At 44.6% G+C, this 15,000-nt stretch overlaps 2 protein-coding genes across 2 annotated transcripts; both read left to right on the top strand.

Annotated features, from left to right (window-relative positions):
• Positions 1–3,569: 3,569 nt before the first annotated feature.
• On the top strand, positions 3,570–5,298 carry LOC143041694 (uncharacterized). The gene is made up of 2 exons (XM_076213705.1): positions 3,570–4,155; positions 4,274–5,298. Exons 1-2 carry the CDS (start codon positions 3,570–3,572, stop codon positions 5,296–5,298), a joined length of 1,611 nt encoding a protein of 536 aa, XP_076069820.1.
• Positions 5,299–9,511: 4,213 nt separating this feature from the next.
• Positions 9,512–14,905, top strand: LOC143020910 (uncharacterized). The gene has a single exon (XM_076177825.1). The coding sequence runs from the start codon at positions 9,512–9,514 to the stop codon at positions 12,533–12,535; it is 3,024 nt and encodes a 1,007-aa protein (XP_076033940.1). The 3' UTR covers positions 12,536–14,905.
• The last annotated feature ends 95 nt before the right edge of the window (positions 14,906–15,000 follow it).

Here is a 15,000-nt window from a genome sequence, read left to right as displayed (position 1 = left end):
GCCCACCCAGCCTACCAGCCCCGAGATGAGCGCCATCCAGGCAGTCCTCCAGACCATCCCGACCACCGGAGACCCAGCACTCCAAATGATGATGAGACTCCTCACGCTAGTCATCCAGATGGTAGAGCGTCTTTCCGCCAGACTCGACCGACTGTAAGAGACGTCCGCCTCCTTCACTTCAACGCCCAGAGCGCCAACAACAAAAAGGCCGCCATCGAACATGCAGTCCGCAAGGATCACCTTGACATTATCTGCCTCCATGACACCCGCTTTCTTCCACGACGAGATAACCCGTCTAAATCCAAGTTCAACCTGGCCAACTTTGACATCCACCATCGCCCGATGGCCGACAAGGATCATGGCACCTGGACAGCCGTCAGACGGGACTTCCCGAGCGAAGACGTCACCCGCCAGTTTATCTTCGGCCCCAACACGGATTACATCAGTGTCCGCGTCCAATGGGGCCTTTCGCAGTGAGCGATTTGATACCAGACACCGCCAGATTTTGTAATTCTTGCCGGAAAATAAATACTTTTTTGGGCAAGTATTATAAACTTACAGAGGTGTATCGTTGTATATTATTGTGTCTGAAATTTAAGTCAATTAATTTCATGATTGCAAACGGCATATAGCATTGTTTGAGCCTCTCTTTATAATTACAGATGATATTCGTAAAACAGCCTATAATTGTATCAAGCCAAGCAATTTGTCATTTTCTACCGACTTCAATGGACTTATGCTGATATATACTTTCAATTGAATGCACCAAGCAATAGGCAAATCTATGTAGTGTATAGAAAATATAATTTTGCATCGAAGACCTAATTTTTCCGGTACGATTACTAAAGCCCCGTCCACACGTACCATCACGCATCAGCGACTTGATGCAGTGGTCGTGTTTAAAACTTAACACTAGCGTCCGGACGGGCTGCATCACTGCGAATACCTTGCGCGAGCAACCAGATCTCAGTCATCATTTGGCTTTCACGGAATGAGGATGTCTACCGACGCTCTACTCATTTAATCATTAAACCACCACAGCTTTGGAGTGTCTATATTTTTCGTGCCAGCACCAGACTTCTTTGATGCATTGATGGCAGTCATTTCGCTGTGAAACTGTGTTTTCAGTGTATGAAGTTTTTTGGTAATGTCTTCATTCCGCACATTACATTTTGTTAAAGAAAATAAGTCAGCTTTCGATGTTTGTACTTTTAATATTTCTCATCTTATATTCCAAATGGCTGGGTACTGCTTTAGTAGCTTAATGTAATGTAATATAATAGTCTTCGTCCACTCGAAAGGCTTTGCGGAAGTTGCTTGTGCCATTGTATGAAACTAGAAGAGCGAAGCAGAGCGCGTGCGTTCTCTCCCTTCGACTGTTATTGACACACTGCGTAGCGATTAGAAATCGGTACGCCCCATGACTGCTTTCATGATGCTGCGACGAATTGAAAGTCGCGTTTTTCAACTCATCGCTTCAATACATCGCGCATCAAATACTCGTACGTCCGCCACCACTGTTGTTATATTTCATCTCACTGATTAATTATCTTCATATACAGGACGTGACAGTGATATCCATTATTTTTCAATTCTCTCAGATAAAATGCATAAACCGAAATCAATATCCTCTAATTTTTACTGCTTATACTTACTTCAGTAAAAATAATTACCTATTTTTAGTTTTATCTTATAATTAAATTAACAAAGCCTTATCACACACCAGTAAGTAAAATCTATAACATTTAGAATCATGTTTTTAATTTTAAATACACTTATGCAGCAATTTATGTCGTATTTTTTTTTAATATCGGTTTCCAAATTAGCTAAGTCACCCCTTTGCCTCATGAAGTCTGAGATAATTGAAAATTCTAGCGCTAATAGGAAACTGCGAGCCTGCCTGCGAAATGTCCCATTCAAAACGTCGACAGCCATCACCCACAGCATCTACAGCATCGACGGCCGTCCTGACCTCTATCAAGCCCTCGCCAGCTCGGAGCCACCCATTATCTGCGGAGATGTCAATGCCCATCACCTCGTCTGGGGCCCCACTCAAGACAGCCGAGGTGAAGCCCTCTTGGACCAGATAGAGAGAGCCGGCACCCACACCATTCTCAACCCATGTCAGCGGCACGGGCATCGACGTCAACATCGCCTCCAACGACCTAGCAGCAAAGAGCGACTGGTCCATTCACCCTTTCCTGGCAAAAGACCACTTCGCCATCCTGACGACTATCCGCAACACGCCATGTCCCCCGCCTGTAGTCTTCAAATCCAGATGGTGTCTCCGCAAGGCCGACTGGTCCAGCTATGAGTCCGCCATCGCAGACTTCATGGCAAACAACCTTCCACCGGCAGACAGCCAGCCTCTAGAGACCAAGGTCAACCACATCACCGACGTCATCAACACTGCAGCAGCCAAGTCCATCCCCAGAACCAAGCCCGGTCAGAGACGTCTAGACGCCTGATATTCGAACGACGCCATGAAGGTCACCAAAAAGGAAGTCTAACACTGCCTCAAGCGACTAAGACGAGACCCCTCCCAAGCCAACCGAGCCCAGCTGTCTGAAGCAAACGCCCTCCATCGCCGTACCTGTAACGAAGCAATGAACGAGGCCTGGATCAAATTGACCGAAGAGCTCAACGACAAGACAACCGACAGGGAGATATGGAAACGCATCAAGGCCGTCAGCGGACGCAACCCAGCCCCATCCAGACATCCAGACCCTGCAGCCAAGGCCGATGATCTCTGCAAGACCTTCGCCGAACGCTCCAGCTCCAACAACCTCCCAGACAACATACGGTATCCCCTGCAGACCCTCTCCGGCCCCAGACGGCGACGTGCAGCAGCAGGCATCCAAGAAGGACACGAAACAGATGAGCCTTTTACGCTTCAAGAGTTTGACCGGGCAGCCAGCCACAAACAGGACACCACCCCAGGCGATGATGAAATCTCCTTCTCCATGGTAGCCAGAGCTCCATAGGTCCTCAGGTCCTACATCCTGAAAGTAATCAACCACTCGTGGAATGAGATGCGACTCCCCAGGACGTGGAAAGACGCCAACATGGCCGCCGTCCCCAAGTCAGCGCAAGACGCCTTCCGACCGACCTCCCTTCTGTCCTACATCAACAAGATCATGGAGACCATGGTGCTTAACCGAATCAATTGGACAGCGCGACCCTTCCACAAGAACCTTCACGGCTTCCGTCAGGGCGTGGGAACTGAAGACGCCATAGCGACAGTCATCAGCCAGATCTCCAGCGTGAAGAACTCCAGTGCCAAGCGCAAAGTTACAGCAGTCTTCCTCGACCTAGAAAAGGCCTTCGAGCTCGCCAACAGAGACGCCATCATCGACGCCATAGTCGACGCAGGTCTTCGAGGTAAGCTTCTTGGCTGGTGCCGCGACTACCTCACCGACAGACGAGCCAGAGTCCAGTTCCAGGGATCCTACTCCAGCTACCAGACCTTTGCCAACGGAACTCCCCAGGGCAGCTCCCTCAGTCCGACCCTTTTCAACTTCCTGGTCGACCAGGTTCTCCGCACCACGACTCTGCCAAGGCTGATCTAGATGGTTGCATACGCCGACGACTTGGTCATCGTTTCAAAGTACGATTCCTTCCGCGGCTGCCAGAGGGTTCTCCACTGCCTTCAGGAAACTACCAAAGACCTGGGCCTCAAGTTCTCCGCTCCCAAGGCCAAGGCCATCCACTTCAGCCTGACAACACCCACAGCCAACCTCTGCCTCAACGGACAAGACATCGAGTGGGTCAACGAATACAAGTACCTGGGCGTCATCATCGACCGACACCTCAGCTTCACAAGCCACATCAAGTACGTCCCCAAGAGAGTCCGATGCCGTCTCAACGCCATGAGGGCCATTAGCGGTCTTCCAGGTGATGCCAACTCCTACGTCCTCCATCGAGTTTACCAGACAACCATCCGGCCAATCCTCGACTACGGAAGCGTCGCCCTTGCCTTCGCGTCCAAGACAGCCAGACATCAATTTGACGCCATACAGAACAAAGCGGCCCGACTCATCCTAGGAGTTCCATCATGGTCCTGCACCCAAGCCTGCCTCCATGAGACTGACCTCATCCCGAGCCAGTTCCGACACGACGCCCGCCTGGCAATCTTCACCGACAAGGTTCTACGCAGTCCCAGCCACCCCCTCCACAGCCAAGTCCGCTCCGTCCTCGAGAAGTCCAGAGAAGCCTTCAAAGTCAATCATCTGGCTCCTCCAGACGGCCGATAACTGACGACTCCACACTCCAGTCGACGACTACCTCCCGGAGATTCAAGACCGGGCCGTCCAGCCACCCTCGGTCAAGCCCGCTGCAGCTCTCAGGGTCAACCGGCATTACGACAGCAAATCAAGCGCCACCCTCGACCAAGTCACGGATGCTGCCTACCAGAGCATTGCAGAAGCAGAGGACGGCCACGACACCGATCCAATAGTATATTACACTGACGGTTCTGTCAACGCAGACGATACAGCAGGTTTTGCCTTCGTCGCCACACACTCCACCCAGTCCTTCAGAGCAACCGACGGGTCCTCCACCGTCCAGACGGAACTTGCCGCCATCAGAGAGGCCATCATCGACTCGAGAATCCAGCCAGAAGATGTCATCGTCATCAACACCGACAGCCAGGGCGCCATTGACAACATCCGTAACCCTCACCGAGACAACATAGCACTCAACAGAGACATCCAGGACAACATTCAACAAAGTGGCAAGACCTACGTCATCAATTGGATCCCCAGCCATGTTGGCATCCCAGGCAATGAAGCAGCAGACGCCGCCGCCAAGACCGGTACCCGGAAACCTGAACCAGACGTCGTCATCAGAGTCAGCAGACGCCAGACTAAAGCCCAGTTCCGCCGCACAGCCCGCACCAGATGGCAGAGTCTAATCCAAGACACCCAGTCCGAGTCCCTCCAGTGGAACATCAGCCTACCAAGCACCAGGGAAGCCAGGACCGCCCTCAACCGACTACGAAGACCCACTCAATGTGCCATCAACGCCATCAGAGTCCGAGTCAAGACATACAGACAGATCGCTCACAAGTCCAACACTTGTGCCTACTGCGACCAGGATATCAGATGTCAGTACGTTCACGACCTCACCGAATGTCCCCGCACCTCCAGTCTCCGCCGGCGCCTTCTCGACCATCTGCCGATGGAGGACCACGTTGGAGACACCACCCAACTTCTGGCCATCTACATCGTGACATCCCAGACCCTCCGGTGCTACAGTGAGCTACAGGATTACCACCCCTTCAACCCACCGCGGCGATAGTAATCATTGGCTGAGGGATAAACCTACAACAGCAACAACAAAAACAACAACAGTAATTATTCATTCTATTGCAATCCTTGAAGATGTGAAAATATCACAAAAGCGCTCGGATTCCAAGATTTGTTCTTTTCCCTATGGTGTTCAGCATATATATATATATATATATATATATATGTGTGTGTGTGTGTGTGTGTGTGTGTGTGTGTGTGTGTGTGTGTGTGTGTGTGTGTGTGTGTGTGTGTGTGTGTGTGTGTGTGTGTGTGTGTGTGTGTGTGTGTGTGTGTGTGTAAACTGAGTTATACACGACAGCATTTTGGTACGGAGTCATCTTCTTACTGAGATTTTCCATTTTTCTCACAGTAGGTCTCATTTCAGGAGGGTGGGCAAATACAAGCCTTCCTTAGTCTTCCATATTTAATTTGATGTTTCGACTTCAGGGAGTCATCTTCAAAATAGTTTACAAGAATTAAGTCACAATTTTTCAAAGCTACATAATACACAATTGACAATAATGTACAGGCAGCGTAGGTTTGAATATAGGTCACTTGGGAACGCTCGGAGGGTCGTGGCCTTCTTCAGAGAGTTATCTACAAAAAGTTTTATTTTCCATAGGTTACAATTTATATCACTATTGAAGGGTACTCGGTCTGGTTATAGCGCCTGGGCGGTGATCAGTTGTCCCGTCGCTACCTTTGAGATGTGCAAATAAGTCCATCTCTTCCGTTGGTGTTCTCCCTAGTATTTATGTATGCAGCTTCGATCGTTTCAATTTCCTTCTTCTACAAACCCTTTCGAAGAACATTAGCTTCCTTCCAGTGAGGCAGGTGGCCATGTTTGTCCAGTTGCTGGACAAGAGAGTTTGAAGTCTTGCATGCTCTGAGGTCATTTTTGCCCCTTCCATGACCCTGAATAACGTCGCTTCTCCCATGATCACTCGCGTGTGTGCGTTTGTGTGATTCACCATGGTCTTGGATCACGTGTTGGACTCGTGATCGACAGATATTACCCTCCCGGAAGAGAGCTCAGAGTTCATATATGACCGATTTATTTCATATCATGTATATTTTCTAATGAAACCTTCTTCTTGTTCGTCACTCCAGAAACTGAAGAACGGATCGAAGGCTGCAGGAAACAAGACAACCAGTAAATTACCAGTGCCACCTTCAGTATTACCAGACGGCAGAGTGGAAGGCACATCACCGCATGAAGAGTATAACAATAGGGAATATAGATGTGTGCAAGTTAAGGAACATATTTCAGGTGATGTGCCCACCGAAATGGATGGTTGTATCCCGATAAATAATTTTTTGGAATTGCATAATTATAATACCTGCAATGACATCTTAAAAAGAAGGTATAACGTGTTCCTTCCACCAACATCGAATCCAAATGTAACGGCAACTGTGGTGGGCAAGGTCACTAATTCGAGTTGCCCTTTTTTGACAGTTCATAACATATCTTTCCTGGATAATTATGATGAAGAATTTGCCAGTTCCTGCCTCGATTTCATTTGCAAGCTCGAGATGCTTGGCCAGGCTCCTGTGGACGACGGTTACAGAGAGCAGTATTTTGAGCATCCGGGGTCACTCACAGACAAGAGTAAGCGGTGCATGCAAATGGCGGGAAGGAATGGAGCACTCTATCACGAGAATGAAGATCTGATTATGCTCTCCTTTAGCAAGGTCAAAAGTACACTGCCAATACTCTCAGTCATTAGTTACAAAAATACCCCTGAGGTACCTTTTCACGAACTAGGTTTTCTGTTTCTACGGGAGAAAAGATACGAATGTATTAAATCGTTATTTGATTCTGTAGCTGGTAGAGTGGAGGGTAAGTTTGGCTTAATCTTTATAACGGTGGGCAATTACTCTAAGGTAAGGAAATATTGCGCTGACATTCCGGAAGCTTCCAGTGAGCGTATTATCGTTAAGTTAATACCCTCTGAGCTTAAGCGTATAATTCTTTTGAAAAAATCGATGTATGCGCGACATTGTTTGTTTAATGCTATTTTCATACGAGATCCCTTTAGAATCACGTCAAATACAATTACTGACCTTTATCAGAGGCGATTACACACTACCTCATCCCTAAATCAATTTTTTTTCTTTTTTGATATGCCACAAGATGTTCTGAAGAGACATCCTTTGTTGATAGAAAATGGGAACGCGATCACCTGCAACTTTCGTTCGGAATCCACAGCTTGTGGTATTTATTCTGGCAGAGTCGTCAATGTATTAGTGTTTATACATGAATACAATCCTCGCCATTATTTTCGTTATTTGCGAGAATATCATGATCTTCCCCATATTCGGCTCTTACTGCATACTGAAATGCAACGGATTAGATACTCGAACTCGAATGACTCTTTCGTCATACGTGTGCCTTCAGCTATCGACAAAGGTCGTTTTTGCGTCTTCATTCATTATTACCTCCTCGATCAGGGCGACACCCAATCCGTACCGAAGTCCCGGATCGTTCACCCTTTTACCTACTTGAGAGTATATCACCTCGGGTCATTTGCAGAGTGTACGAACAACGGCATAGGTAAGGTTTACAAGGTTCAAAGAATGAATAACACTTATTTGTTTTTCAACGAGCATGGAAGTACCCTTCGGGAAATTATTGCTCAACTAGAAAAGCGTTTAGGAGTAGATGAATTAACTTTGATGACGGAAAGTGAGTACAAATGGTACTTCCAAACCTACTTCCAATGGGCAGTGGCACAAATTAGTTCTGGATGTTTTGTTGAGATGAGAGTAGGGAAAGGAATCACTAACAAACAGAACGCAATCATTGTCGCCCCATATGACACAGAAGGCAGTCCAATGGCAATAGAAGATTGTAATATCATTACACAAAGGAATATAGCCTTTATTCTACAAAAAATGAACTATAAGAAATATACATTGAATTTGTTTTGGCCAGCTTGTGGAAACCTGGATTCACTTGTCATTACAGAAAAGCCGATCGCATCAGAGTGGCAGTACTTGTCCACGAGTTGCCAAGTGACACAGATCTTCTTCCTCGTCATGACCGCGTTCATTACCTTAGTCACCATAGGTGGGAACTCATTTGTCCTTTATGTCATCCACAAGTTTCGAATGTACGAAATCAGAAGCCATGGCCCGTCCTTTTTCATCCTACGCTCGTTAGCAGTCGCGGACCTTCTGACTGGAGTATTCCCTGGAGCTCTGGCAGTGTGGGATCAACTCAGTCTAATAACAGGTCAATTAACATTAAGGAAGCTAGTCAACCCCGACGAACGTCAGTATCTATTGTTTACCAAATTACGTGGTGTAGCAAGCCTTGGAGACCTAAATTTTGAACGAGAAGGGTACCCAGCTTTGTGTAGCTACGTGATGAGCGTAAGCTCAATAGTGTCTCTTCTTATGCTCTTCCTCCTGAGTGTGGAGAGGTACAGGGGTGTGAAAAACCTTTCTTTCCCCTGTGCCCCGGCTGCAATAAGCGTGGCGGCGTCTTGGATTGCTGCCTCCACTGTGGGCCTTCTTCTCTTCAACCGGGATGACGGATTCCGCCCGGCTGGTTACTTTGATCCCATCTCCAAGTTGACAGTGGCTACCGCACAGTCCGTGCACTCTTCCTCCATCATCTTCTTTTGGCTTCAGGTGGCATCCGTAGGATTTCTTGGGTGTTCCATGATCTTCATAACCTTCTTCACGTTCTACACCCACGTCAGTTATCGCTTAAAACGGGAAAAGGAAACCAAGGCGACATTACATGCCCCTGAAAATGTTGCTGTACGGGACCTGAAGTATTTTTTGATGTTTTTTACGATGATGTTCCTTTACCTTGTGTCGTGTCTGCCTCTTGCTATACACACCTTCTTTGGGCTTTCTGAGATCGCTCCTGTGCTGCAGTTCTTTGCCTGGTGGTTCTTCATGGCCGGAGGAAGCTGGAATTGGTACATTTACTCGTACCGGAGGGGCCCATTTCGAAGAAATTTGGAAATTTTGGCTAGGAGGAGGGAGAATCGAAAGAAAATTCGCCGGGAGTTTCAACAGCAGATGGAAATCCAACAAAGAGAAAATGTCGCAGCAAGACTTCGCCGACCCTGAATAACGTCGCTTCTCCCATGATCACTCGCGTGTGTGCGTTTGTGTGATTCACCATGGTCTTGGATCACGTGTTGGACTCGTGATCGACAGATATTACACTCCCGGAAGAGAGCTCAGAGTTCATATATGACCGATTTATGTCATGTCATATATATTTTCTAATCAAGCTTTCTTCTTGTTTGTCACTCCAGAAACTGAAGAAGGGATCGAAGGCTGCAGGAAATAAGACAACCAGTACATTACCAGTGTCACCTTCAGTACTGCCAGACAGCAGAGTGGATGGCACGTTACCGGATGCAGAGTATAACAGTGGGGAATGTGTGCAAGTTAAGGAACATATTTCAGGTGATGTGCCCACCGAAATGGATGGTTGTATCCCGATAAATAATTTTTTGGAATTGCATAATTATAATACCTGCAATGACATCTTAAAAAGAAGGTATAACGTGTTCCTTCCACCAACATCGAATCCAAATGTAACGGCAACTGTGGTGGACAAGGTCGCTGATTCGAGATGCCCTTTCTTCACAGTTCATAACACATCTTTCCTGGCTAATTATGATCAAGAATTTGCCAGTTCCTGCCACGATTTCATTTGCAAGCTCAAGATGATCGACCAGGCTCCTGTCACCGACGGTTACACAAAGCAGTATTTTGAGCATCCGGGGTCACTCTCACGCAAGAGTAAGCGGTGCATGCAAATGGCGGGAAGGAATGGAGCCCTCTATCACGAGAATGAAGATCTGATTATGCTCTCCTTCAGCAAGATCAAAAGGACACTGCCAATACCTTCAGTCATTAGTTACAAACGTACCCCTAGGGTACCTTTCCACCAACTGGGTTTTCTGTTTCTGCGGGAGAAAAGATACGAATGTATTAGATGGTTATTTCCTTCTGTAGCTGATAGAATGGAGGGTGAATTTGGCTTAATCTTTATAACGGTGGGCAATTACTCTAAGGTAAGGAAATATTGCGCTGACATTCCGGAAGCTTCCAGTGAGCGTATTATCGTTAAGTTAATACCCTCTGAGCTTAAGCGTATAATTCTTTTGAAAAAATCGATGTATGCGCGACATTGTTTGTTTAATACTATTTTCATACGATCTCCCTTAAGAATTACGTCAAATACACTCAATGACCTTTATCAGAGGCTATTATACACTACCTCATCCCTAAATCAATTTTTTTTCTTTTTTAATATGACACAAGATGTTCTGATGAGACATCCTTTGTTGACAGAAAATGGGAACGCGATCACCTGCGCCTTTCGTTCGGAATCCACAGCTTGTGGTATTTATTCTGGCAGAGTCGTCAATGTATTAGTGTTTATACATGAATACAATCCTCGCCATTATTTTCGTTATTTGCGAGAATATCATGATCTTCCCCATATTCGGCTCTTACTGCATACTGAAATGCAACGGATTAGATACTCGAACTCGAATGACTCTTTCGTCATACGCGTGCCTTCAGCTATCGACAAAGGTCGTTTTTGCGTCTTCATTCATTATCACCTCATCGATCCGGGTGACACCCAGTCTGTGCCGAAATCCCAGATCATCCACCCTTTTACCTACTTGAGAGTATATCACCTTGGGTCACTCATAGAGTGTACGAGTATGACAGATTACAACGTTTACAAGGTTGAAGGAATGAAGAACCCTTACTTGTTTTTCAACGAGCATGGAAGTACCCTTTGGAAATCTATTGCTCAGCTAGAAGAGAGTTTAGGAATAGATGAATTAGCTTTGATGACAGAAAGTAGATACAAATGGTTCTTACGCACCTACTTTCAATGGGCAGTGGCACAAATTAGTTCTGGATGTTTTGTTGAGATGAGAGCATGGAAAGGAATCGCTAACGAACAGAACACAATCTTTGTCTCCTCATATGACACAAAAGGCAGTCCAATGGCAATAGAAGATTGTAATATCATTACACAAAGGAATATAGCCTTTATTCTACAAAAAATGAACTATAAGAAAGAAACAGTGAATCTGTTTTGGCCAGCTTGTGGAAACCTGTATTCAATTGTTATTACAGAAAAGTTTATCGCATCAGAATGGCAGTACTTGTCCACAGGTTGCCAAGTGACACAGATCTTCTTCCTCGCCATAACCGCAGTCATTACCTTAGTCACCATAGGTGGGAACTCATTCGTCCTTTATGTCATCCACAAGTTTCGAATGTACGAAATCAGAAGCCATGGCGCGCCCTTTTTCATCCTACGCTCGTTAGCAGTCGCGGACCTTCTGACTGGAGTATTCCCTGGAACTCTGGCAGTGTGGGACCAACACTGTCTTATGACAGGTGAACTAACATTTAGGAAGCTAGTATACCCCTCCGACCGTCAATATCTATGGTTTACCAAATTACGTAATGTAGCCAGCCTTGGTGACCTAAGATTTGAACGAGAAGGGTACCCAGTCCTGTGTGGCTACGTTCTGAGCGTAAGCTCAATAGTGTCTCTTCTTATGCTTTTCCTCCTGAGCGTGGAGAGGTACAGGGGCGTGAGAAACCTTTCTTTCCCCTGTGTCCCGGCTGCAGCAAGCGTGGCGACGTCTTGGATTGTTGCTTCCATTATGGGTCTCATTCTCTTCAACCGGGATGACGGATTCCGCCCGACTGGTTACTTTGATCCCATCTCCAAGTTGACAGTGTCTACCGCAGTGACCGTGCACTCTTCCCTCATCATCTTTTGGCTTCAGGTGGCATTCGTAGGATTTCTCGGGTGTTCCATGATCTTCATAACCTTCTTCACGTTCTACACCCACGTCAGTTACCGCTTAAGACGGGAAAAGGAAACCAAGGTGATTTTACACGCCCCTGAAAATGTTGCCATGCAGGACTTGAAGTATTTTTTTATGTTTTTTACGATGATGTTCCTTTACCTTGTGTCGTGTCTGCCTCTTGCTGTAAATACCTTCTTTGGGCTTTCTGAGGTCGCTCCTGTGCTGCAGTTCTTGGCCTGGTGGCTCTTCATGGCCGGAGGAAGCTGGAATTGGTACATTTACTCGTACCGGAGGGGCCCATTTCGAAGAAACTTGGAAAAATTGGCCAAGAGGAGGGAGAATCGAAAGAAAATTCGCCGGGAGTTTCAAGAGCAGATAGAAATGCAACAAAGAGGAAATGTTGGAGTAAGACTTCGCCGACAAAATTAAACAGGGTGACCAATGGCCAGGACGAGTGCTACCAATGAGTGTGTCTATGTGATTCACCATTGTCTAGGATCACGTGTTGGGCTTGTGATCGAAAGCTATTACCCTTCCGGTTGAGAGATCAGAGTTCATTTATAACCCATCTATGGATAATCCTGTGATCACCTACACAACTCCCCGCCTACAAGAGTTGAAGTAACGGCTCGCATCACAGCAATACTAAAATAATTGAAGCCCTGGACGAAATTCGAACTCCAACCGCTATAGTACCGTTTTCGAACGCTACCACTACGCCGTCAAGTGTGTGTGTGTGTGTATTTTACATAGTTGTATTTACCTAGTTGTATTTTACGGGAAGGGGAGCTATGCTCGTGGGGTCCCGTTTTCATATCTCATTTTATCTAAACTATTTTTAAATTCATGTATTGTTTTTGCACACACCACTTTCTCATCTAACTTGTTCCAACTGTCTATTACTCTGTGAGGAAAGCTGTTCTTTTTCAGGTCTCTTCTATAGTTGTCTTTTTTTATTTTCTTTCCATGTCCTCTTGTATTTCTGTCATCCCATTTTATCAGATTCTCTCTATCAGTAATTTCTATGCCTTTCATGATTCTGTAAATTACTATCAAATCTCCTCTCTCTCTTCTTTGCTCTAGCGTCTGTAGTTCAAGTTTTGCTAATCTCTCTTCATATGATAGTTTTGAGAGTGTTGGTGCCAGTTTTGTAATTGCTCTTTGTATTCTTTCAAGTTTTTTTTATACATTTTTTTGTACTTGGTGACCATATCGTTGCTACATATTCCAATTTTGGTCTTATCAGGGTAATTAGAATTTTCTTCACCATTTCTTCATCCAGGTATGTAAATGCAACTTTGATTGTTCTTATCAAATCATAAGTTTCTCCAAAAATCTTATTCATACGTTTCTCAGGTGACATATTATTCATAATAATGACTCCCAGGTCCTTCTCATTCTCTACTTTTTTTATTCCTTCTTCTCCCAATTTATATGATCCTGTTATTCTGTTTTTGCTTTTTCCAAATTCCATTATACTACACTTTTTAGTATTGAACTCCATCTCCCACTTCTTACTCCATTCCTGTACTTTATTTAGATCACTCTGTAGTGATTCACAATCTTCTTCCGTGTTCACTTTTTTCAATAGTTTTGCATCATCTGCAAAGAAGCTCATATAACTTTCAATTCCTTCATCCATATCATTAATATATATAGCAAACATTATTGGGGCCAGAACTGTTCCTTGTGGAACACCACTTATTACTTCATCTCATTTTGAGTGTTTGTCTCTTATCACTACTCTCATCTTTCTTTCTTGCAAAAAGTCTTCCGTCCAATTAAGCAGTTTGCCCTGTATTCCTCCTTCAGTTTCTAATTTCTTAAGCAACTTCTTATGTGGTACTTTGTCAAAAGCTTTTTTTAGGTCTAGAAATGCACAATCAGCCCATCCATCTCTTTCTTGTATTATATCTATTAGCCTTGAATAGAAACATATTAAATTGGTGACGCATGATCGTCCTTGTCTGAATCCAAATTGCCTTGGACTTAGCACGTTGTTTTTTTCTCAATATTTTACCCATCTACTTTTGATCATTCTTTCACAAATTTTTGCTATTGCACTTGTTAGAGAGACTGGTCTATAGTTGGTAGGGTCTTCTTTATTTCCCCCTTTATATATAGGTACTATATTTGCTTTTTTCCAATCTTCTGGAACTTTTCCTTCTTTCAAGGAACTGTTTATTATGCTATGTATTTTGTCTGCCAGTTCATTCCTGCATTCTTTCAGTATCCAGTTTGCTATTTCATCTGGTCCATGCGATTTTCTGACATCAAGATTACTCAAGTGTTTCAATATTTCATTCTTTGTTACTTCTATTTCTTTCATAGGGGGGACTTTCTCTTCCCATTCGATCTCTTCAGGTTGTATGTTCTCCCTTGTAAACACTGATTTAAAAGGTTTGTTCATAATTTCCGCCATTTCAATTTCCTCTGTGTATTCAACTCCTCCTTGTCTTAATTTCTCCAAATCTTGTTTGTTTTTCAGTTTGTTATTTATAAATCTGTAGAATAGTTTTGGTTGATCTTTACATTTTTCTATGACATCTTTTTCATATTTTCTCTTTTCCTCTCTGCACGCTTGTACATATTCATTTCTATAACAAGTATATATTTTCCATTTTTCTGGTCTTTTGTTTTTCTTCCATTTGGCCCAGGCTTTGTCTCTTTTGTCTTTTATCTCTCAACAACTTTTATTGTACCAGCACTTTACATATTCTTTTTCTTGTTTTTGTCTTGGGACATACTTTTCCACTCCTTTTTTATAGATTTTTGTCAAAATATTCCATTTCTCTTCTACTGTTGTATCTTCTTTGTGTATTCTTTCCCAGTTTTCATTTTGAAAGAATTCTCTTATTTTATAAAAAAAAAAATTTCATACATCAATCTTCCTT

The sequence above is a fragment of the Oratosquilla oratoria genome, chromosome 3, assembly GCF_046742065.1.
Source record: "Oratosquilla oratoria isolate Oo_2021 chromosome 3, ASM4674206v1, whole genome shotgun sequence".
NCBI classification, from domain to species: domain Eukaryota; kingdom Metazoa; phylum Arthropoda; class Malacostraca; order Stomatopoda; family Squillidae; genus Oratosquilla; species Oratosquilla oratoria.
The sequence above is the reverse complement of the archived record's forward strand: the minus strand, read 5'-3'. Positions and strand labels throughout refer to the sequence as shown.

What these genes read in the sequence shown, in the direction of transcription:
- LOC143041694 (XM_076213705.1), top strand. Translation starts at nt 3,570, where the DNA reads ATGGTTGCATACGCCGACGACTTGGTCATCGTTTCAAAGTACGATTCC. An exon ending in CACCGACAAGGTTCTACGCA is followed by an intron (nt 4,156 to 4,273) that starts GTCCCAGCCACC and finishes TCCACACTCCAG; the next exon opens with TCGACGACTACCTCCCGGAG.
- LOC143020910 (XM_076177825.1), top strand. Translation starts at nt 9,512, where the DNA reads ATGTCATGTCATATATATTTTCTAATCAAGCTTTCTTCTTGTTTGTCA.